The sequence below is a fragment of the Callospermophilus lateralis genome, chromosome 14, assembly GCF_048772815.1.
Source record: "Callospermophilus lateralis isolate mCalLat2 chromosome 14, mCalLat2.hap1, whole genome shotgun sequence".
Lineage (NCBI taxonomy): Eukaryota > Metazoa > Chordata > Mammalia > Rodentia > Sciuridae > Callospermophilus > Callospermophilus lateralis.
The window spans coordinates 62,000,920-62,026,290 of NC_135318.1; the positions used below are offsets into that span (position 1 = coordinate 62,000,920).

Sequence of the window (25,371 nt, forward strand, 5' to 3'; positions counted from 1 at the left end):
TATTTATATGTGGTGCTGAGGATTGAACCCAGCGCCTCACACATGCTAGGCAAGCACTCTACCACTGAGCCACAACCCCAGCCCAGCATCTATAGATTTTGATATCTTTGGGTAATCCTGGAGTTAAACCTCTGTGAATACTGAAGAATATCTGTATTTATGTATTCCTAAGAGTAGTAAAAGAAGAAAGAAAATGTATTATATAAATATAATACAATTTAATACATTTTTAAAATTGTTGTTAGATCTTTATTTTATTTATTTGTTTATATGTGGTGCTGAAGATAGGACCCAGTACCTCACACATGCCAGGCAAATGCGCTACCGCTGAGCCACAGCCACAGCCACAGCCCCAATTTAATACATATTTTTAAAAGTTAATGTGTAAGGGCTGGGGATACAGCTCAGTTGGTAGAGTGCTTACCTTGCATGTACAAGGCCCTGAGTTCAATCCCCAGCACCACAAACAAAACAAAACAAAACCTAAAAAAAAAAAAAAACTAAAAAGTTAATGTGTAAATATTTAGAAACGTTACATAATGAAGTAAACAGATGCTTACTTCTAGCTATAAGGGATGTTTGTATTAAGACAAGTGTAATAGAGCATTACAATAAGGTCCCTAATGAATCATGCCTTCCTTCATCCACACTCATGTACGGTGTGGCATTGATGGTCCTCCTATCAAAGGGGAAGTCTGTTTTCCCACTCCTTTGAATATGGGCTGGTCTTTGACCTGCTTAGACCAACAGAGTGAGGGAGGAAGTGACTTGGAGGCAATGAAAGGAGCCTGCAGGTTCTGCCTTCACACTCTTGGAAACCTGATAACACAATGCTGTGACAAACTCAAGACTGAGAAAACCACATGGAGAGACAGGTAGAGCCATTCTGTTCCACCTGTGACAAATCCCTACCAGGCTTGCCAGCTTGAAAGGCCACAAAACTGAGTTCAGGTGAAATCAGTGAACTAGCCAGTCATCCCACAGAATTATGAGAATTATAATTGCTGCTTCTATTGCTTTAATCCAGTGTGTGTGTGTGTGTGTGTGTGTGTGTGTGTGTGTGTGTGTGTTATGTGTGAGCCATACCCTTGGCCTTTTTTATTTTTTTTTTGAGACAGGATCTCACTACATTTCCCAGACTGGCCTCAAACTTACGATCCTCCCGCTCAGCCTCAAGATTTGCTAATGACACATAAGTGAGGAGGTCTGGTGTGAGACTGTCCCTTGCTGTCTTGCATTTTGGGACCCCATCCACTGAATGTCAGCCATATCCCTCAATCACCACATATAATTTAAAATGCTCCCTGCAGATATTGTTCCTCTACTGCCCCACAGGTCTGTCCTACTTTTCTTTTCCAGTTTGCCTCTTGGGATTTCCCCAATCTTCCATTCTCATATCAGCTGAACTAGTCCACTCGTCTCCTGCACAGGTTTTGTGCTTTTCTTCTTTGGCCCTCTGTCTTTGATGTTCCATTTGCCTGGAATGTTCTCTCTATTGAATCAACCTTCTTCCAACCTTAAACACTCCACTTTGTCTTTTTTTAAAAATCATATGGGCTTATTAATTTCTAAAATTTTTTGCAGATACAGGGATATGGATGTTTCCATGGACTATAAATATATTTATAGCACATTCCACTTTCTCTATGAGGCTTTCTCTGGTCTCTCCAGCTAGTTTTCTTTCCTGCCACCAGGGTTGGAAGAACATATATGGCCTAGATTTGATGCATGACATTCCCTGCTCATGCCTCCCATAGCTCTTTTTTTTAAAATATTTATTTTTTTAGGTGTAGATGGACACAACACAATGCCTTTATTTTTTATGTGGTGCTGAGGATCGAACTCGAATCCAGCCTGTGCTAGGCAAGCGCTCCTCCGCTGAGCCACAATCCCGGCCCCTACCTCCCATAACTATTCACGTGCATCTTCACAAGCACATCAAAAGGAAGTTGGAAGGCAGGGACCAACTTTATCTATGTCTTCTTTATTCACTCTTTTTTTTTTTTTCTTTTTTTTTTTTGCAATGCTGGCAATTGAAGCCAGGGCCTCTCATGTGCCAGGCAAGTGCTCTACCACTGAACTCCACCCCCAGCCCCACATTGATTTCTTAGTGCACGTAGCATCTTGCACACAATAGGAATTGAGAAATAGGCACTGACTGATTCTTTTCTTTCTCTCTCAAGACCTGGGATTTGGAAAACCTTAGGTTAAATTGTCAACTGGAATTGTCTGAGCAGAGTCACCAACTGCCTGTGCAGGGTAACTTAAGAAGCAACCTAAAAGCATCCACTTCTCTCCCAAGGCCTATGAAGGCTACCCTTCACCTGGATTTGAGCTTCCCACCATTAGACCCATTTAGGCTGGGACATTGGCTCCTGAAGGCCACCACCCCTCATTATTGGGAAAGGTAGGCCAGACCTAGAAATCCCAGGGACTAAGGAGGTCAAAGGACAGGTCAGATTCATTAGGGACGGGGAGCACTACTAAATTTTCTGGGACTAGAGAATTGTTGGGTGGGAACTAGTGGTCCAAGGTAGAAAGGGAAGGAAAACCAAGAAAGATGAAAGAGAAACTTTGTTTCCAGTTGTGTGTGCAGCCCTATTACCATCCTCACTGCTACCTCCCCTTCATTTGTAGGTATATATCATATTTTTGCAATGCATGCAATAGAAGAGGCATGTTTTAAGATGGGATGCTTACAGTACGTAAACATCTTAAAATAAAAGTACACATTTACAAAGCTCTGCAGGTGCCCCTGGGGTTGGCCTCTGTGAGTCTGAGTTGCCATGAATTGGTCTCAATTTCCCAAGTCTCTTCTCACTACCCCCACCCACAAAACAGCACCTGACCGTCTGACCAAAGAGGAGGGGACTTACCAGAGAAGCATTGAGGTTTGGTGCTGGCGAGGCTGAGGCATTGAACACAGTTGTATTCACTGTAGATGAGCAAGGACATGGGGAAGGTCAGAGGCTTTGGGATGGGGAATCTGCAACCCCCACGAAGCTCCCACCCTTTCTCCTCTTACTCCAGTTCCTTAGAGCCAAATTGGTTCCCATCATGAGGACAGCTCATCATTTCTGGCCCCTCTTCACCTTCCTTGTTTTGCCTCTCTTGCCCCTGTCTTTAGGGATGGGTTGGTGGGAGGGAGTCTGGGCCAGAACTCAGACATAAGGCTGGGCCAGCTGTTGTAGGACATCTCCTGCCTGACGATAAACAGCTGGTTTTGAAAAACTGAAATAAAGAATCTGACGCTAAGACAAGTTGGTGAGTAATGTGCCTTGTGAACCTCTACTGGCCACTGGACCCATTTGTGTGCTGTTAGACTTAACATTTTTAAAGGATTAACTACATGCTTTGCACTATGCCAAACCCATATATATATACTCATTTAAGTTCCCAAATCTCCATAAAGTATCCCCATTTTACAGATGAGGTAACTGAGGCCCAGAGAGGTTAACCTGCCTATTGCCCAAGGTCACAGAACTCATCTTGGAGCCATGATCCCATCCCAGGCAGGCTGGCCCAGAGCATATAAACCTCCCAGTTCGGTACAGCAAGCTTTGCCACCCCCGCCCCCCACCAACACTTCCCTTCTCTCCTGCCCCTTTCCAGATGTGCTTTTTTTTTTTAAGGTCAGCTAGGCCTATTCGAACTTATTGGCTTTGATAGTCTCTTCTCTAATCTGCCCCTTTAATAGAAGACAAGGAAAATATAACCTGGGTGTAGGACCTGAAGAAGAATCAGGAACCCAAAGGTTCTGTTCTTATTTGTTCCCACTGTGTCTCTTGCCGGGCACTTCCCTTCCCTGGCCTCAGTGTCCCTTTAAGTGGAGCACCTATGGGTCCCTTCAGTTCCTGAGGAAAGCTGGAGGAAACATAATCTGCCTCCTCTCATTTCCATGTGGACTTTTCCACTCTCCCTTCTCTCTGTTGGGCCTCCCTTGCTCCTTCCTGTGGGGAGAGCTCATCACCCACATGGGGGCTCCCCAGGGTTGGTGGCTACTCATGACAGAGGCAGGCTTCGGAGGACCACTGCTTGCCCTCTCTCTTCCTCCTGAACTGCAGGGGTGGAAGTGAAGGCCAGGCCTGCCTCACTCTCCTCCTCCAAGCAAAGGCAGACTAAGCAGTTCCCCTGTGGCAGGTGTGGGGAGATCAAGGAACCCCAGCCAGTTTGCTGGCAATAAGCCTGAGAGGCTCTGCAAGCCCCATTTGGCCCCTGCTGACTATCCACATTTGGTTAGGAACTCAGAGAGAAGAACTTAATCTTGAAATTTCTCCCAACCACTAACAAGCTGTCCACAGGGTTGGATAGACTACAGGGCCCTGCTAAGGTGCTCATTTCTGGGGCAGCTGGACTGGGTTGCTGACAAACTCAGTCTTGCTCAGTTTGTAGAACATTACTAGGAGTTCTATAAACCCAGTAGTTTGTTCAGATTGTTCTGACAAAAGTGTTACTTATTAGAAATCAAGGACATCTGTTGCCTTTCCTGACATTGTTGACCAAAAGAACATGATGCACAATTAATATTAGGGACAGAGAAGCTGGCCAAGAAGCTGCCTCTAGGCAATCCACTGACATGCTAGAGAATTCCCTGTTAGTGCTTAAACCTGGGGAGGTCAAACATTTTCCACCATCCAGTGTTTTCAGGCCAGACATCCTCCTGATGTCTTCCTTAGGCTTATCAATTATTTCATATCAAGAACTTTATAGAGTTTATCTGAAAGCTACTCAAGATGAAGATGGAAGAAATATAACATGGAAAATTCCAGAAGGGGTCCAAAAATATTGTAAAATTTTAGTGTGCAAAAAGTGGTACTCACTTGGGATTGAAAGCAGCCAAATCAGTGTTTGCAGCATCCATAAACAGAATACAAATCAGTTACAATGGAAACAAAGTTAAATATAAAAAGAAAGTGCCCCCGAAAAAGCGCTTATTAGGAAGAGTGACAAAGAATGAGAGATATGCTAAAGTTAAGCTGGTTTTTTTTTTCTTTTCAGTAAACCTAAGAATATGGAACAATTAGTAATTAGATGACTCATGAACTGGAAAGAAACCACAGTTAGTTCCCCACTCCCTAATTTCCTACATATCTAGAACTTTCCTTTCTATATTCTCCTAACCAGAACTAACTTGTTCTGGTTCCAATTCCTTTATTCTCAGTGAAGAAACTGAAGATCCAATCTTTTTTAAAATTATTTTAATTGTAGATATATATTGCTGAGAGTTGAACCCAATGTCTCAGACATTAGAGGCAAGTACTCTACCACTGAACTACAGCCCAGCCCAGAATACCTAATCTTATTGGAGTTAGTAGTTAATAATGGTTCAGCGTATTAATTAATAGTTCAAGAGAGCAGAAGCTCTCAAACTTGAGAGGGCATCAGAATTACCTGAAAGGTTTGTTAATCCATAGATGGTTGGACCCTGCCCCAGTTTCTGATTCAGCAGGTCTGGGGTAGAGCCCAAGAATTTACATTTCTGACAAGTTCTCAGATGGTGTTAAAGCTGTGGGTCTGGGGACCACACTTTGAGAAACATGACAACAGCATGACCCAAAGAATGAAGTGACATCAAGCCTCTGGGCAAGACCAGAGAGGAAGCTATTTGGAAATGAAGTGGCTTCATTATGCTCCTTGAATGCTACTTTGTATGTTCCTTCATCCTCTGTTTCTAGGGCATTTTTAGGTTTGGTTTCTCCCGTGGATAGATGATTTTCAGAATAGCCAAAGGTCTTCATATGACTCCAGAATTTCGAATGTTTATAGAAAGAGGTCAAGGAATATGATTCTAAAAGTCATGTTTGTGGGAAATTTGTGCTCAGTGTAATGAATCTGGAGTCAGGAATGTACAGGCTGTAAACAAGAGCACCCAAATGGAACCTGGCCCAGAGGCAGAGTTTGCCCCAGGGCAGAATAAAAAGGGCCAGTGGGTAGGATCTCCTCAATGTTCTAGACAAGCAATGTGCCCTGACTCAGGACCAAGGGTAGCTTTAACTATCACTGGATTTTAATAGAATAACCCAACATTAATGATAGAAAAAATATAAGAAAAAATTAAATCTTGACTTCCTTACAAAATCAGTGCAGTGACAGGGAGCAGGGGTGTAATCAAAACCACATTACTTGAAGACAAGGCATTTTATCTTCCATAAAGTTCCAAAGACCTTAAAAAATTGTGCCACCAATATTTTTGACTGACTTGTGATCATCTTTTTTTTTTTTTTATACATAGTAACGCTTTTGAATTCTTTGCTTATTTATTTATTTATTTTTTTTTTGACAGCACTGGGGATTGAACCCAGAGCCTTAATCAAGTTAGGCAAGAACTTTACTATTGAACTGCACCCCCAGTCCTTTTTAAACTTTTATTTTGAAATAGTCTCATTAAGTTTCCCAGGCTGGCCTCAAATTTGTGATCCTCCTGCCTCAGCCTCCTGAGTAGCTACGATCACAGGTGAGGCTGAGATCACTCTGTCTGGCTCATAGTAATGTATTAAGGGACTGAAAACCCCAAATGTTTACTTATTTCCTTTAATAAAACCTACACATAGATTTGAAAACCTCATAAGAGCCCCACAAAACTGGTAGAGCCAACATTGACAATCCCCTTTTAAATCTAGGGAAACTGAGGTTTGTTGTGACCTTGGGTGGCCTCTGGGCCTCAGTTTGCTCTCTGTGAGTCCAGCCTGGTGCTGCTTGGAGAAGTGGGGTGGATATACTGTTCCTGCTCTGCAGTACCTTGGGTACACCCCACTGAATGCTCTCAGGGCCATGCTTATGGCTGCAAGGGAGGTCAGGAGATCAGACTCTATGAGAAATTCTAAGTTTCCAGATGACAGGTTTTGGTCCATAAAGTAACTCCACTGAATACTTATTATCAGGTTGACCAGTGGGTCGATTAAACCTCCCACCTAGTATGGGGATCTCTTGGCACACAGACTTCCAGAGAGTCCAAGTAACTGGCTATCAACCAAGAGGCAGATATTTCCCATGATAGCGACTCCCACCATTGCAGTTTTCCCAGATTCCACTAGCATCTGGTTCCCTGAAACTTCGGCTCCTCAATTTGTTCTACATCCTGTGTCCCTTGTGGCATGACAGTTCTTCTCTTATACCTCTCTTATCCCTAAGAAGCTAAATAACCCCAGGTTATCCAACTGTTTTTCTATTGGCATGATTGGCAAGCCCTCCACACTGGTTGTGTTCCTGTTTTTAGAGACGTTCATCCATCTGATGTGCTCTCGCCTTATAAAGTATGAGACCACATTGGCAGCAATGTTTTGGGAATAAGGTGTCATGCAATGATAGAAAAAATATAATATATGAGGAGGAACATTAGGCACCAAAAGATCTACCTCTGGCTTGGGTAGCATGCTGACAGGTGTAGCTTCCACATCACCCTGCTCTGAGGCAAACTGTGATACCCCCCATACCCTTCTGATCATAGCCCTGGGAGTTCATATTAAGGCTACTGTTCTCTTGGTTTCCTTCCAAAAACTGGGTTCAATACCCTGTGTGGCTCCCTTGGAATGCTGGGCTGAACATCCCCTCTCAAACAGGCTCTCCTGCATTTGACAGAGCTGTGGTTCTAGGGGAGAGTATGTGGGGGGGGTGGGCAGGGCATGTCTGGTGTTACCGGTCACCTGTGTCAGGGGCGACACACTCGCATTTGTAGGTGGTGATGGAGTCGGGCTTGAAGTCCCTGTTGATGGGGTAGTACTTGAAGGCACCGATCATTTTCTTGATGGCATCATAGATGAAGATGAAGCTGATGAGGGTGGAGAAGCCCTCCTCCGTGAAGCGGGTGATATATTTGATGATAAAGCTGGCATCTGTGGCCACCAGGACAAGGCACTGGATGGCTGAGTGTAGGCCAATCCAGAGGCGGAACTCCATGTAGTCTAGGCCATTGCCTCTGGAAGGCAGAGGGAAAGTGGGGGGGGGGTCCTCCAGTCCAGGATTCCTGTGCTTGGCTTCCCAGACCCACCCTTAGCAGCTCATTTCCCCCTCTGGTGGCACAGGTTCCCTCCTAGGGACAGTCAAAGGACTGGGGACAGGGACAATTCCTGGGTGGGGTTGCCTGATCTTTGAGAAGTCTAGGAAAAGATCTCATGGAGGTATGCAGGAAGGTGCTGAGGGACTCAGTGCTCACATAGTTGGTCACAGACACCCAGCGTGAATGAAAAACAGGAAATTTCAGATGAATAGGGCTGGAGCAGGCCTTAGGCATAATTGAGTCAAACCCTTGGGTGTAGATGAGGCAGCAGAGCCTGGAGTGGTGGGAGTTACCTGGGTCTGGGTGCAGCCTTCTGACCTCCAGCCCAAGACTTTCAAACACTACACTGACTTTCAATTGAACAGCATGGTATGAGTCTTCTTCCCTTGTCTTGCCTGGATTGCTCCCTGTGGGCTGTGCTAATACACACTAAAACAGTCATCTTAAAGGCAGGTAGTTGGCAGAAGCCAGGAGGATCCACCTGACAATCTCTCCCTTATTAAAGGTGGCTTTGGCACTTCCTAGGCCCTGCCTATTACTGTGTCTTGGCTTTGGCTAACAGCCCTAAGTGCAAGAGATGGCAGGGGGCATCACCAAAAGGATACCTACTTGCTAAAGTCGAAGAGGAGCTTCTCAAAGATGAGGATGGGCCCTGTGCTGCTGAGGATGATGAGAGGCTGTCCCGAGAAGAGGCAGAACAAGGAGCCAGCCATGGCAGTGCCCAGGAAGCTCTCCATCACTCCCTGGGGGCATGAGAAGTGTGAGACTTAGCAGAGGTAGCAGAAGAGGCTTCCGCATTCAGGTTGCAACCCAGCTATCTCTCCAAGAGCTTTTGTTCATCTTTTGTTCTGGCCTCTCTTCTCCCCAAATTTTGCTTCCCATCTCCCACAGTTTGCTACCATGTCCAGTGTTACCCTAATTCAATTTGGATGAAGGTCCTTTGTGACCTGCTTTTGGCACTCCAGGTTCTAGAAAACCATGGATATGCTTGTTTTGTGTCCATCCTACTCACAGAGGACAGCCTATTCATCCATCTAAATATTCATTCATTTAAACATCTATTTGATATCTTTAGAATTAAGATCATTCATTCTTTCAAAATCCATTAAGTGCCTACTAGGTACCAGGCATTGTGCTAGGTTTGGAGACCCATCAGTGAATAAGATAACTCATGTTCAGTCTAGTGAGATATAGATAAGGAACCAATTTCCATATATCAGGAGTTTTCAACCTCAACACTATTGGTATTCCAGGCTAATTCTCTGTTGTGGGATCTGTCCTGTGTATTATAGGATGTCTAGCAGCCTCCCTGGCCTCTACCCACTAAAAGCCAGTAGCCATTCCTCCCAGTTGTCATAATCAAATCTATCTCTGAATATTTCCAAATGTCTCCTGGGTCAAAACTGTCCCCATTGAGAACTTCTGTCAAGGAGTGCAATAAGGTGGGATGGGTTCTGGGTGTCATAGGAATATATAGTAGGAGAGAAAAGGTAGTCAGAAAGGCCACCCTAAATGTAGATACGCGGAATCCAAGACCGAAAACACGAACAGGGATTGTTCAAGAGAACAGGGTTAACTGGAGTAAAGAGAATGAGTGTCCCCAAAGAGGGAATAGTGTATTCAAAGGCTGGAGCTGAAAGGAAGCATGTCTTTGAAGAACTTAAAGATGATCAGGATTGATAGAAAACAGATTATACAATGGATGAGTAGGTCAGGAATTCTGAGAAAGAATGGCAGGAGATGAGGGCTTAAGAGGCAAGTAGAGCCATGCCATAAGGGCTACCAGGGGAAGCCAGGATTTAGGAGTTAAGGGTGATGCCTAGTTTCTAGCGTGCACAACTGGATGCGTTATGGTGTCACTTGTTATACTGGGAAAGGCTTATGCATAGCAGGTTAGGAGAGAAGATAATGGACACAATGCCATCTGTGTAAGTTGGGGGATCTCAAGGGGCAGTCATAGGAATATGCTTGGGAGGTAGCTGGATACTCAACTTGAAACTCAGGGGAGAGATAAGGGCTGGCAATAGGCATTCATCTGACCTACTCGGGGAAATAAGTCCTTTCCTTGGAACCCTAAGCTTTCCAATGACTCTATCCCCATAAGGTGTCCACTGGAGAGGAAGGAGGGTGTCTCTGCTGAGTATTTTCCCCAGGGAGATCTGCCTTATTGTCATGGTAACAACTTACCATCTTTCTGTAAATGTCTTAACTCCAAGCTAAGAAACCAAAGTTGGTGTAAAAAAAAGTGGGGAGAAGTTCACAATTAACAACTCAACTAATTGTATTGATTAAGTTTGTTCAATTATCAGGGGGTAAAGTGCCAAATAACAAAGTAAATAATTCCCCTTTAAATGTTGGCATATTTATATCATCCTTAAATTTGATCTTTAGTAATTATTAATTTCATTTCATTCCCTTCCCTTCCCTTTCCTTCCCTTCCCTCCCTCCCGCCTCCCTCCCTCCCTCCCTCCCTCCCTTCCTTCCTTCCTTCCTTCCTTCCTTCCTTCCTTCCTTCCTTCTTTTGAAAGGGTAAAGGGTTATAAAAAAGAATGGCATAAACCTAGACAGTGACTGAAACCTGCCACCATGTGGCAGTGGATTTTACTTACAATTTCTCTCATGTCCCCTGTTCACACTCACCTGATAGTTGTCGGTGGCGTCTCCCAGAAGCCCACCAAAGGTGATTGCGTTGGTGATACAGCCGAGGTAGATGAATAGGATGGCAGAGATGGACTGAATGTGGAAGCCATCATAGAAGTCACTTGGGAACCAAGGCAACTTCCTCTTGATATCCAGACATAGTCCACCAAAGAACCTGTTTGAGACAGGCCCAGGGGTAGCTTTCTTACCACAAACACCAGTGCAGGGGCAGGGCTATTTTTAGGGTCCTGCAGAATCTGGGGTGAGGAAGGAAATTTGACAGTGGATGGCTAGGGATAAGAATCTTTTCACCAGCACATTTGAAACCAGAGAAGAATTCTTGCAGGATCCCAAACTTGTAGTCAGCATCATTCACCCTGGGAAGGGTGGACATAATTTGTTTTATGGAGAAAGGTTCTGATGAGACTAACCCATAGGAATGAACATTCTGGGATCCTCAGATGGTGGTCCTCCTTACATCTACAGGGCCCCTGTGCATGGTAAATATAGGTATGGCCAACTATAGAAGATGGAGATATCCCAGGTTATAACGTGAACTCATTGAGGGTACATTCAAACCTTGATAATTGGTTTCTTTGCTCCCTGGAACAATTGAGTGGGAAATTTAGGTTTGGAGACAGTTTTTATTGAGCATGCTATTCCACAGAGCTCCTAAACCAGCACTTATTATAGCAGGGTTTCTCAGCCTCAGTACTATTAACATTTTGGACTGAATAATCCTTTATTGGAATGATTCTCTTCTTTGTGTTGTAGGGTATTTAACAGTATCCCTGGCCTCTACACATTAGATGCCAGTAGCGTTTCCTCTCCAGTTATGACAAATGAAAAGACATTTGGTCTGCAGCCAAATTCCCTGAGCCAAAAGGTAGACAGAGTAGCAGGAGCCAGTGAGGGTGGGGTGAAGATTAAAGAAGGGAAAAGTTGTTTTCAGTTGAAAATCACTGGTATAGAGCCAAGGGTATATAAAGCATGACTTTGTTCTCAAAGTCCTTTCTTAAGCCTAGATTAACCTGAGAGACACTAAGAGCTGGCAAAGAACCCAGGGTAGGAGAATTTGTAAAAAAATATACCAAAAATATATTTAAAAAGATATATTAAAGCCCTGACCCCCAGGGCTTATGAACATGACTTTATTTGGACACAGGGTCTTTGCAGATTTGATCAAGTTTATAATGAAGTCATTAGGGTGTGCTATGATCCAATAAAATGGGTGTCCTTATAAAAAAGAAAGGAGCATTGCTACATGAAGACAGACCTACCCAGAGAAGAAGGCCCATGATGACACAGACAAAATCTGGAGAGACACAGCTGCAGGCTAAGGAATGATGAAGACTGTAGGCTACCACTAGAAACTAGGAGCAGGCAAGGAAGGATTCTACCCAGAGTCTCAAATGGAACATGGCCCTGCCTACATCTTGATTTTGAACCTCTGACCTCCAGAACTATGGGCAAATAACCTGTTGTTTTGTATCACCTAGTTTGTGTTGCACTGTTTTGGCAGCTCTAGGAAATAAATACAGGTACCAAAGGATATCTAGTGAAAAGTTTGGGTTCCTCCACTCCTGGGTCAGATTGCCTATTCCCCGCTCTGGCAACCCTCCTCAGGATCCAAGAGGGGCTTGGAGGGCTCAGAAAGAAAAAGACTAAGAAAAAGAAAAAGAAAAAAGACTGGTCTGTTCTAAGACTCCATGTTGGTGCTGTACCCAGTGGTGGAAAAGGAAAAGTGGTGGGAAGGAGAGAAGTTGAAAGCACAGCAGGGTTTCTCTCAGGCCTGGGGTGGGCACCTTCCTGTCCAGATAAGCTCCTCCCCAATTTCGTGCACAGCTGGCATCTCTCCATCATCCCCGCCGCCTGCTGCGCCACTGCCACCGCCACCAGCACCGCCACCAGCACCTCCTCCTCCAGCTGAGCCGCCACCTCCTCCCACGGAGCCATTCATTTGACCTACGTCAGCCAGGGAAAACACAGATTTCCTGGAAGAGAAGAGGGATGGGAACGAGTGGGGTTTCCAATGCTAGGAGAGTCCCAGCCCTTCAGGACTGTCCCTGGAACATCTTCACGTCTTCAATAAATATCTCAAAAGATGGGAAAATGCAGAAAGTGCTCTAACAATACCCACACAGAGGTCACCCCAATTTTACAAATGTTCATATTTAGCCATATTTATTTCTGATTTTTTACAAAGAGAAACAAAATGATACCAACAAAATTGCTTTCCCTCATCTCCCCATCCCCATCCCTTCCACTCATATACACACCTTTTGTCAGCAGAGGTCACTTTCTTGGGTGGCTCAATTCGGATATTTGGGTCCCATTCTCCAGGGGGAAGAACAATGACCTCATCCAAAAACTCATCAATTCCTGCAATCAGATCCTCACGATTGCGGGCTTTATAGGCCACATCACTGAAGAGCTGGCAAGGATCAAGGGACAAAAAAGGGGTCAGCTCTCTTTTTGACATTCCCTTCTTATCCACCTTCTTGAGCACATCACAGCTAGCTGCAATGGAATCACTTTCAATTGTTGCTCCCACTGCCAACTTACTTAGTTTGTGGTGGGTGAGAACACAGTACCAGGGGAAAATAGGACTCAATTAGAGCCAGCACCAAGGCAAGACAGCCTATTTGCTATCCGAAGCCCAGGTTTCCATATTCCTTCTATAGGGCTTTGGTTGAATTGCTGAACACTTCTGGTTTCAGTTTTCCACAGAGGAGCACATTAGAAAACCTAGAGTCCAGTCCAAGATGCTCATATTTCAAATGCATGTATTACTTTCTAGCCCTTCACTCTTAGAGGGTCAGGTTGCCTGCTGTCGCCAGAGCATGCTGTCTGACTTACAGATTATGCCAATGTGGAAAGTCCTCTGGGCATCCTATCACTCTGGGGACAGAGTTCATGAACTCTAGAATCTGCTCACAATTTCTGCATAATCTCTGACTCACCTCTCTGGTATCACTTCCTGTCCTCAAAGTTCTTACACTGAGTCTGTATTGGATCACTTCCATCCAGCTTCTTTGAGCCTTGATCCCTGTTCCTTTCGTTGGGAGGGTTTGTCTCCTAGACTGGTACTGGGCCCACCTACTTCCTGCTCATCTGAGTTGTACAGCTTCTTCATCTGTGAAGCCCTCCTTGACTGCCTAGGCAGCTAGCACATGGTTAATTTTATTATTATAGCTGTGTCCTTCCCACTTGATAGGTGCTTCTAAAGGACCCATTGACTATTCCCCGAATCTCATAATCTTCAGTACCCTGCACAGGGTCTGGTATACAGTAGGTACTCAAATGTGCCTGTTAGATGACTCAGTGAATGAAGGAACAGTGCTGGTGCAGGAGCTATGACATTCAGGAGTCACCACTTACATCATCTACCATCAGGGTTGCAATGGCACGACCAATTTCATTGTAGGATTTTGCTCTCCCAGAAGGTCCCAGCAGTATGAACAGAAATCTGCAAAGAAGATGAAGTATAAGAAGGAGGAAAAAAAATGAGAAAGAAAAAAAGGATCAAGTTGAAGAGAAGGATTTTTTGGTCCTCAATAGTATCCATTGCTAAATTTTTAAATTCTCTCCTTTTTTGTGTATGTTGCAGTACTGGGGATTGAACTCAGGGCCTCATGCATGCTAGGCTGTGCTAGTGCTCTGCTGCTGAGCTACACCCCAGCCCCTAGCTTCCCTCCTTTGAATCTTTTTGTTGGAGAAACATTCCTCTTTCGCTTGCACTAAGCTCCCCCTGGAGCATCCTCACCTTTGTCTTGCTGCCCGAGCCCACCCAAATGCTTCTCCCTCTGCTCTTGCCGCCTTCTCTTCTATGATTCTTTTGAATAAACTATCAAATTCTTGTCCAGCAAATATCTACATTAAGGGGTGTCCCTATGAGCACAGATTGCTGAACACACAGACAGCTGGCACTCTCAGGACTGGCATGGTGGCAGGTTTCCCTGAGGCTCTCTCTCACCTGGTAGGGACGGGCACCTCAGTCACTCCACCTAGCATGGCAGACTGGATGAGACGCACAAATGCAATGAATGGCTGATCCAGGAAGTCCACCTCACCCACAAGTACATTGGAGGCTTCTGAGTCCTTGGGAATCTTCTTCATGAATTTGTTTTTCCGCTGCTCAGGGAGGGGGAAATGAGATACCCAAGAATATTCCACATGCTCTTCCTCCCTCACTGGGGGGCCTAACTTAAAAAAATTTCCCAGTACTTCTCAAAAGACTAAAAGAAATAATCAAACACTTTCCTTGATTCTGCAGATGAGGGACTGAATGGTGGTTAACCCCAGAGACCAATTAAGTCTTTGCAGATGGAAAAATACAGATAGTGACTTGACCCTTGAAGTATTCTTTGATGGGAGAAGACTGATTAACTGCAGTGTGGGTCAAGGGATTGAGAAGAGAGCTCCGAGATCTGTTGGACAGCCTCCTTTGTCCAAGCAGATGGGAATCTCAGCATTTACAGTCCAGCTGATCAGACCTCTCCTCTCTGCTTCACCTTTGGTGGCAGAGGGTGGGTGAGGCCCGTTTTGATGGCCAGCATGGAATGGCTTAATTTTCCCCTCATCACATGCTTCCTGGTCACAGGAAGACTGGTAACCATTCTCTAAGTCTGCAGTTGTCCCAGGTTGACCACCACAGGACCTCCTAGGAAACTCATAACTTCTGCAACTTTCCAGGTGAGATTCTCAAGGTGGCCTGGGACTGGGGAGTCTCTCTGACCAGTGTCTGTCCAGAGCAAGAAGATAAAATAGAGTGATAGGGTCGGATATGCCAGGTATTGTTCCCACTCTCTCTGTTTATGACTTTATTTCCCCTGAGTCCTTTTATGATAAAAATGCCCCAGGGACGGTCACATAAAGCTCTTCTTAGTCCTTATCCTAAAATAAATTACTTTTTCAGATTGCCTACTCATTGGGCAGTAAGGGGATGGATAAGAGGCAGAGGTGATATTGTAGGAGGAAGGAGAGGGAGGGCAAGGCTGGTTTCAGTCTACAGTGGCAGACACAGAGTGGAGGCCAGCACCTTCAGGTGGAGGCCAGGGTTGAAGGGAGCTTCTGTGGACATCATGATTGCCCTCCAGTCTACTCTCTGCTGGAATATCTCCAGTGGGCACAGTAATATCTGTTTCTGGTAGATTCAGTGAAGACACAGGTCCCCTGTGTCTCTTTTTGTACCAGTAGAGGGGTCAGTGGTGGGCATGGACATGGCCAACAAGTCCTTTCCCTCTGTGCCAATTGTTTCCTGATTTACTTCTTGGAGGGTATGATACACACTGGATAGGGTGGTCCACCAGCACAATGAAGAACATGTGAACAAGGCCTGCACCCTTATAATCTTTTAAGTTCAATGGGAAAGAAAACAAACATCTACAACCTCCCAGGCAATCAGCAACAGTCCTGAGGATCCTAACATGGTGAGAATAAGCAAGGGCAGGAGTTGATGGGAAGGCCAGAGTCCCTAATACTCAAAAAGTCTCTTTGTCTCAGGCACAGTCAGCTGATTAATAAGTAGTGCTCTTTAGGATGGAGGGCTGGGTGTGCCAGGAAAGCCATTGTCCCCATGCCAGCACCCACACCCCCAAGCATCAGACTGGTAGAAGAGAGGGAGGTGGGGGAGGAGAAGGAGTCCAGGGGAGAAAAGAAGAGTTGGGGTGGGTAGGAGCACCCTGGAGAATGAGGCTTTGAGAGCAACACCACAACAGAGTGGCCCAACACACCCACTTGTAATCCAGAAAAGAAGAGGAATTGAAAATAGGGCCTTGGTCTTTTCTTGCAGGTTGTGACACATTTGATCAGGAAATCGGGGTAGTGGCAACACAGAAATGGAGTCATACTGGTTTTCTGGTCACACTGACTTGGCTATAGCCTGGTACAAGCTTGTCCAACCAGGGATCCATGGGACCCTACTTCCTGAACCAGAAGGCTCTGGCCTAGTCCTACAGTACAAGGTCGGCAGCAGGGGGAGCTGTGTGAATCCACTCTGTTCACTGGGAACCCACCAGCTAGAGGTGAGCGTGGAGCTTAACCCTGCAAAACCAATGATGGAGAAAGAGTGCAGGGCCAATGCCTCTGGGTTCACACCTAAAGAGTAGATAAAGGGGTACCAAGCACTGACGTCACAAATATTAAGAAGCAGCATCAGGTGCCAGTCAGGAGAAACATGCTGGTACCAGGTGCTAAGTTCCAATCCTTAAATCAAAGCATTGCCTGGTAAAGTGACAGCCAGTATTATTAATTCCACTGAGACTTTTACTAAAATAAGTTATGAAAGATTTTTCTAGGTAATGCTTTCTTATCCTGACTCCATTGTCAGTGTGCATGACTATAATTAAGTGGTGTTCCTCTTCAAATAATTCAGGAGACTGACTGCTTGCTAAATTGTTCCTAAGTAAGCACTCTAAAGTCAGACTGCCTGGGTCAGGTCATGGTTCTGCCACCTCTTGGCAATATGGCCCTGGACATGTTATTTAATCATGTCCAGCTTCAATGTTCTCTCATAGGTCAAATGGGGATGATGGTGTTGCCTTCATGATGCACAGAAAATGCTGGGCTCAGTGTAATACATGCTGTATATGGACCCTCAATGTTGGTTCATGTTATTGTTATTATTTTAGTATTTTGGATATGATGACTGCTTTTGTTTTGATTTCCACCAGACTTGGGGGTACCTTGAAGGGGCAGCACCCTAGCCAAACTCAGTCAGTACCTGGCTATGGAGTAGGCAGAGTCACCAAGGCAGTCCAGAATCCCCTTCCTCAGGGAGTTTGTTTCAGGTTTCTTTGTCACCTTCCTTACTTATTCTGGGGCACAGGATATCCTGCCCTTGAGATACACGGAGGTCAGGATTGAGGGGTCCTCCTGTGAGTTTCCCCAGGTGGTAAGGCCCCTGAGTTCCTGGCTGTGGGCCTTAGGACTTAGACTCAACCTTCTGTGGTATTCTGATCTCATCAAGCAGCCCAGCTTGTGGGAGACTAGGTCAATGTTCTCCTGCCCTCGCTAAGAAAGAAGATGCACCACTGGACAGTCCAATTAATTAGCTATCATCATTTCCTCCATGGGGAGGCCCCCTCTTCCTCCTCTCTGCCATTCTCAATTCCTATCCCATCTTTAAAGGTACAATTGGGACATGAGGTGAAGGTAAAGCTATATGTTCTTGCTGTGTCCTCTCTCTCCAGCAAATCCTGAGTTCAGGGACAGCTGGTACCTCATCTGTCCCCCACTCCTGGCCACCCGGCCTAGAACAGAGCCAGCACTGCAAATTCAGTCAGTACCTGACTCATGGGCTAGGCAGTCACCAAGGCAGCCCAGAGTCCTCCTCAAGGTTACTTCCTGGGGACTGCCACTCCTTTGTTGTTCCCCTAGGAGCTCTCTGCCCCTGAAAGAAACCCAAAGGCTCTGCCTGCCCAGCCCTCCACTGCAGCCAAGCTGAGGGTCTTTTCTACCTGGTCTGTGTTTGGGGTGTGAGAGATGTCATTCATACTTCTGCTCTGGGCGTGACCTAGGAGAAAAGGAAAAGAAAGTCATTAGAGGAAGCTAGGATCTTGCAGGTCCTTTTCCCTTGGATCTTACTCCTTCCTTTCCCATGTTCATAAGAGAAATAAGAACTCCTCCCCTTAATCCTGAAGCCCCCTTAAGCTAACATCCTCTCACTCTATTTCCCTTCAATGGTGACTTTCTTGAAAGAATAACTAGACTCCTGGTTCCTCTTCTTCCTTCTCACTTCTGAATCTACTTCACTCTGGTCTCCACCTCTTGGCTTCAACTTCTTGGACTTAACTAAGATGTCTGTTCCAGATGTGAGAAGGTACAGAGATGCAGTTTTAGGTGAGGAGCCAGATGTCACTAAGCTTAAAATATGTCAGCCAGAGAGACTCGTTTCACCTCCATCCTCCATGACCCATGACAGTGTTTGGAGAGGGGCTGAAAGAGGGAAGGGAGATGGGCTTCCAACAGTCAAAGTATCATCTGAACTGCCAAGAGTTCCTTCCTCTGGGAATCAGTTTTCATTTCCCACAAGCAGCCAATCCAGTGGACCCTCTCAGATCTAGAATTTCTTGATTTTGGCCTATGATCATTTCCTGCTTCCAGAACATTGTTCTCTTGTTTCCATCTCAGGATCCTCTCCTTCTTGACTTGCCTAGGGGTCTTGTCTTGTCAAGAGGCCCTCAGAGGCCTCACCTCTCCCTCCCTGGCCAATCATATTCACTGCTGGTGTTCCTACTGCAAATCTGGCCTGATGACACTGAGGATGGATCTCCAGTCCCATTTCTTTTCTGAACTCCAGACTCACTAGAACAGCCTCATCTGGCACCTCAAACTCAACTCATTATCTCCCACCAAACTATTCTCCCCACAGGCTCAATTCCACTCAATGCCTCCTCCCTCTCGCCTACCAGTCACTCAGAGAGGAACCTAGGAGCCAGCTGTGGCTATTCCCTCTTCTTTCTCGCCGATTCCCACAGGTGGTTATATGCCACCTTGGTCCGTTCCTCTGTATTCCTGAATGCCGACTCAGTCTCTTGCTTTCAGTCTTGCCCATTTCTTGTTTATTCTTCTCAGATAAAAATCTGATTATGGCCTACTCCTGCTTTGAGCTTTGTAGTGGTCCCCATTACCCTCAGAATGATGTCTGGGTACTTTTTCTGGGCATACAAGGCCCTGTTTGATTTGACACTCTCTTCCCCTAACCCTTATGCACCTGGTGAACTGAACCAGTGTTCTTTCCCTTGATAGCTCCTTCCCTTTGCCTGCTGTTTGTGTCTTTGTTTTAGAACAGCCTCTTCCTCCCCCTTGTTTCTGGAAACCTGCTTATCTCCAAGACTCAGCTGTGTGTTCCCTCCTCACTGAGGTTTCTCCATTGTGGCCCATTCAGTGGGTGATCATGGGGTGGGGTGCACACCTTGACTATGACACAGTTCACACAAACCTGTAGTCACTTACTCATGCCTCTTGTTGGAGTTCCCACCAGGAAGCAGGGAGGCATGGCATTCCCATGATAATGAAGGGAAGGTCTGCCAAATCCCCATTCTGTGTACTGACCCACTGTCCCCTAGCAGCCCTATGTGGAATAACAGGGTGAGAGACTTGGGACTCAGGCATTGGTACAAAGAAAAAATGAGCTTTCAGTAGCAGAGGCCATGGGCAGAGGCATATGGTCCCCAAGTCATTCCTCTAACCTGGTCAGTGGCACAGTCTTGGGCTGCACCTGTTCAAATGTTAGAATTTTAGTAAAAGTAGTTGAAGAAAAATATTCCACATTGCTTTTTGTTTTTCTCTTCATTTTCTAAGTTCTCTTTTTCCTCATAGCTCAACTGATCATCACCTGTCAGTGACCTTTCACCTCACAAGCCCCCTAATCCATTCCTAGCAAATAAAAGGCAACAACTCTGCCCACATTTCTTTTTCCTGTTGGAAAGATTGTCATCAGGGATGGAAATGCTGTCTAATTGACCTGCGGGGAAAGGATCTCACCTGTTTTTAATTCCATTTCTAGGAAGACTTTTCACCAGAAAACAGGGCAAGTCATTGTTTTGATGAAAACAAGGTTTAGACTAAGAAAAATATGCCTAGAACACAGGGTTATCAATTATGCCAGGGATTGACTTTGAGCTCCATTGTTCAGAGGAATTATTTGGAATAGTATAGGAGTCAATCAGACCATCAGAACAACCCAAATTAGAGTAAAAGTTCAATTTCTCCTGGTACATGTTCTGAGAATTCTAGATAGATCCTGTCCTCCACCTCCTCCATCTATGAAAACATGGACATTCCATAGCTGTCATGATCAGAACGAAGCTGTCACTGAGTGGTAGAGGACACACTCACGCAGATGTCCATAATTTGCGCTCTGCCTCATCCTCAGGTCCTCAGTGGAGCGGTGTAGACTTGAGCCAGCTGCAGGGCTCCGGGCAGGACTGCGATCTGGGGCAAGAAGAAGACACTTGGTTCTGGAAGGCTTGCACAGTGCAGTCTTTCCGATTAGCAGGCTATTCCTGTACAGTTACTTCAACTAAATAAAGCTTGCTGCACAAGTGTGTCCTTTTCCTTTCCAGAAGTCAGTTAATGGTCTGAACAAGATTACAGAGGAAATATTTGCACTGTTGAAAGTGATAGACACTTGATTAAACTGGTGCCAGGTATAGTAGACTACCTGGACTCATGCCTGAGTTCATCGCTTACTGGCTGTGTGACCTATGGCAAGTTATCTAAACTCTCTGCCTCAGGCAGTTCATCTGGGGATGAGAACAGCACCTATGCTACAGGTCATGGTGAGAATGGAATGAGTTCACAGAGGAGGAAGCACTCCCAACACTGCCTGGAACATGGAAAGTGTTGAGTATGTAGCTGCTGTTATACTGATACGCTAAACACTTTCCTGATTTTACATAATTCATTTAAGAGATTCTTTAAGGATTTGCTGTCATTTTCTTTTCCTTTTTTTTTTTTTTTTTTGGTGCTGGGAGTCGAACCCAGGAGTCTTTTATCATTGAGCCACTTCCCCTGCTCTCATTTATTTTGGGACAGGGTCTTGCTAGATTGCTGAGGGTCTCAGCAAATTGTTGAGGCTGGCCTCAAAGTTGCAGTCCTCCTGCTTCAGTCTCCTGAGTTGCTGGGATTACAGGTGTGCACCACATCACCCAGTCCTGAAGGGTTTTTATTAGCAACTTTATCAACTTTGTTCTGGTTCCTGCATTTATCTGACAGGTTCAGCAGGGTCAGTGTCTCTGGGCATCTCTACTGAGATACTGAACAGAGGGCTGGAGATAGACAATCCTCTTTCCTAGGCCTGAGGCTCTGCTAATCAGAATGATACCAGCTGCCAGGCATATAAATCCTGGAACTTTTGAGGCAAACCCAGCCACTTCTAACAAACCCCCATGTGTGACATTTCTGCTAAGGCTCTTAGCTCCTCTTGGGAGCTCAGTGGGAAACTCTCAGGTCCTTTCCTAAACAAGCCATCCTACCAGCATTCCTCAGTACTGTGTACATGGGAGGATCTCCTGGGAACTTTTCTAACATTCTTCTCTCTCCTAGGCCATGCTCCAGACCAACTGAATCCCACTCTCCAGGCCAGGGACCAGGCATTAGGACAAGATCCAACATCTCAAGTGATTGTAATATGCAAAATAGGCCGAGAACCAACTCTCTTCCTAGGAATTGCTCTGCTCTGGTGATAAAGACACATTAGGGTGCAACTGGAGTCCTCAGAAGCTTACCAGAGAAGGAAGATGAGGGATCCCCAACAGCAGAATTTCTCCAGATCATGAAGGCAGATATTCCCAGTCACCAAGGTGGGCTCACCTGGGCATTGGGGCCTGATACTGTCCTCATATACCCAATTGCTAGCAGCAGAGAGCCCAACTTACTTGAGGTGGAGGAGACTGACTTTCCAATGTCCACTAAGGAACGGTGGATGGGCTTCTTGGTTTGGTGACGATGCTTCCTCAGGAGGACATAACTGACCCTTTCCCGAAGCTCTGGTCGCAGGAGCCCATCCTCAATCTGCTTCTCAATGACATCATCTGAGTGGGAAACGAACATGCCTGGTCCATATGGGACAGAATGGACCCAAGGTGGGGCTCTTCAATTTCACCTGTTATTAGTGGGACTGAAAGTGAGCTAAAGGTGACAGGGGATGTAGAAATTGTCCCAGCCTTGCCACTAACTGTGGAAACCTGGGCACATCACAAACAGTCTCTTCTTGTACAAGAGCGTGTGCCTATCTCTGTGTTTGTGCATGTGTATATAGAAGCGTCTGTCTTTCTGTCAGTGTTATGAAAATACCATGAAATAGGACATATGGAAGTGTCCCAGGAAACATAAAGTACTGTTATTAAATATTTTCAGTCCTAAAATGAATTTTTTAAGAAAAGCATTTTGGGCAAAATACTTCTGGAAAAATCAAATGTGCTAGAGCAAAACACATAGACATTTAGGATAAGGCAAGCCACTTCTTCCTTCTGACACTCCGCTAAGTGGCAGCTAATTTCCTACAGATGAACAATGATCCATTTTACCCTGAAAAGAAACAGGTTGTCATGGCCATACAAGTGTGACCATGGTCCAAATACTCTCTCTTATTGCTGCATCGCTGGATAGCATTTCAGAGGATGGTCTTTTCCTCCCTGAGAGAGCTATACATGGAGCTGAAACTTGGAGGACTGGGATGCTGATTGGGGAACATCACAACCAAAGCTGGTCTCTGCAGAATCAGGCAGGTGTCAGGGATGAGCCAGTCACAAGACTTGCAGATGGGAACAAGGCAGGGAGAGCTGCCCTGGTTTGTAGGGACCCCAGGAGAGATGTTGTGGTGGCCGCCACCTCACCTATGATCTGTGGTAAGGAGCCGCTGTCCAGATCCAGCAGCACTGTCCCCGTCTGCAGGCAGGTACGGAGCTCAAAGAGGCTGTGCAGGGACAGCGTGGACACATGGGGCTTGCTCCAGCGTTCACCTCCTTCCTCGACCTTTTCTTCAAACTTTATCCACCTGGAAGGGGTAAGGATGGGGCTCAGCATGGTCAGTCCCCAAGGAGGAGGCCCCACCTGGGTATCCCCAGGAGTATGTAGGTCTGTGAGCCTATGGGAGCACTGGCTGTAAACTCATGAACGGAGGCTCTCTTGGGGATCCCTTCACTGTCCTCACACCTCCTGATGCTATCATGCTAAGGACAAGGTTGCACCCAGAGAATGACCTTGAATAAACTTGAGGGATATTTTGGGGTAATGAAAATGTTTTAAAAATTGGAATATGGTGATGACTGCACAGCTCTACATTTACTAAAACTTATTTACCTATACATGTAAAATTTGATACATTTAGGTTATTCTACAACAATATTGTTCATTTTGCTTGTTTTTTAAGTCTCAACTGGAACCTGTTTTACCCTAGGCAGGTCAGTGTGGTTCTGGGAGAAGGAAATTGTTCCATGACAAAAGTATTTCTTTCTGGGTTCTGTTGCAGGGTCTGAGGTTTTCAGACTTTTTCATTCTGAATTTTGGCTCTGAAAGTTCAGATTAAAGTCCAAATATTATTTGGAGAAGGAAAAAACTTTAATCAGGAAAGCGTGCTTCCATGAAGACTGGAAATCACAGGCTGCATGGAGATGGTGGAGTGGGAAAGCCCTGGACAGCAGGTAGAGGCAGCACCTGCTGTCCTTCCCCATCAGAGGGCAGCTCTGGACAGCCTAGAGAACTGCCAAGGGATCCAAGTGTCCAGGCTACAGACTCCTAGCCCACCTAGGAAAGATGTCAACCTCAAATTAGCAGGAAGCTCCTATTTGTCCCAACTGAAATCTCAAAGGAGTATTTTTGGACTATAACTATCTAGTTCTAAAGTTACTCAGAAAAAATAAATGCCTGGAGAAAGTTGGGGAAAGTTTTAAAAAGACAAGAAATGGGGATGGGACATACCTTATCAGACATAAAAACTTGCTGGTGAAAAGCATAAGAAACTAAACAATGTGATCCCAGGTCAAATATAGAAAAAGGGATGAATGGAATAGTCTAGAAACAGAACTTGGGTTTAGATGAAGGAGTTGTTTAAAAGTTGACCAGCCTATTTATTATAAAAAAAATAATAAATCCCTCCTTTTCATGGAACAATATCGAGTTCTTCATTGATTAAAATTAAAATATAGAAATAGGGGCTGGGGTTGTGGCTCAGTGGTAGAGCGCTTGCCTAGCACGTGCGAGACCTGGTTCAATCCTCAGCACCACATAAAAATAAATAAAGATATTGTGTCCAACTACAACTAAAAAATAAATATGTTTAAAAAAATATAGAAATAAGGAGCTGAGGCTGGGTAAAGTGCTTGCCTCTCATGTGTGAGGCACTGGGTTCAATCCTCAGCACCACATAAAAATAAATAAAGATACTGTGTGTTCATCTACAACTAAATAAATATTTAAAAAATAATAAAATCAGGGCTGGGGTTGTGGTTCAGCGATAGAGCACTCCCCTAGCACAAGTGAGGCCCTGGGTTCGATCCTCAGCACCACATAGAAATAAATAAATAAAATAAAAGTATTGTGTCCAACTAAAAAAAATTAAATATTTTTAAAAATAATAAAATATAGAAATAAATGTATAAACAAAAATGTAGATGTACAAGAAGAGAGTGTTAGGAGAGCATTATATTCTTGGTAGATATCGTGGAAAAGACATTCTAAACAAGATATAAAACCAAAAAGGAAAAATATTGAAAGATTTGATTACATAAAAATAAAATAAATACAACCAAACTTCAGTATAAAAAAATAACCAAGTTTGAAGAAAAGTAATGCACTGGGGAAAACATTTGCGTCAAACAGAACATCAAAATTACACATCTAGGGGCTGGGGTTGTGGCTCAGTGGTAGCGCACTTGCCTAGCATGCCTAAGGCACTGGATTCGATCCTCAGCACCACATAAAAATAAAATAAAGATATAATGTCCACTTAAAACTAAAAAATAAATATTTAAAAAAAGACAATATCTAGTAGGGCATGGTGGCACATGCCTATAATCCCAGCGGCTCAGGAGGCTGAGACAGAAGACTTGTGAGTTCAAAGCCAAGCCTCAGCAACTGTGAGGCATACTAAGCAACCCTGTCTCTCATAAAAATACAAAATAGGCCTGGGATGTGGCTCAGTGGTTGAGCGCCCCTGAGTTCAATCCCCAGTATCAAAAAAAAAAAAAAAAAAAAAAGACAATATCTATAATAGAAACAAATTAATA

General features: G+C 44.9%; 1 protein-coding gene across 1 annotated transcript in view; it reads right to left on the minus strand.

Moving 5' to 3' along the window:
• Positions 1–25,371, minus strand: part of Slc4a5 (solute carrier family 4 member 5) — a 106,230-nt gene that overhangs the window by 25,445 nt on the left and 55,414 nt on the right. The window contains exons 5-16 of the mRNA XM_076833608.1: positions 22,981–23,141; positions 22,021–22,176; positions 20,474–20,575; positions 18,097–18,152; positions 14,613–14,770; positions 14,018–14,105; positions 12,916–13,070; positions 12,442–12,630; positions 10,637–10,811; positions 8,606–8,739; positions 7,644–7,915; positions 2,877–2,935 (exon numbers count right to left, since the gene is read on the minus strand). Of these exons, the coding sequence (XP_076689723.1) occupies positions 2,877–2,935; positions 7,644–7,915; positions 8,606–8,739; positions 10,637–10,811; positions 12,442–12,630; positions 12,916–13,070; positions 14,018–14,105; positions 14,613–14,770; positions 18,097–18,152; positions 20,474–20,575; positions 22,021–22,176; positions 22,981–23,141 (1,705 nt within the window). The remainder of the gene's footprint in view (positions 1–2,876; positions 2,936–7,643; positions 7,916–8,605; positions 8,740–10,636; positions 10,812–12,441; positions 12,631–12,915; positions 13,071–14,017; positions 14,106–14,612; positions 14,771–18,096; positions 18,153–20,473; positions 20,576–22,020; positions 22,177–22,980; positions 23,142–25,371) is intronic.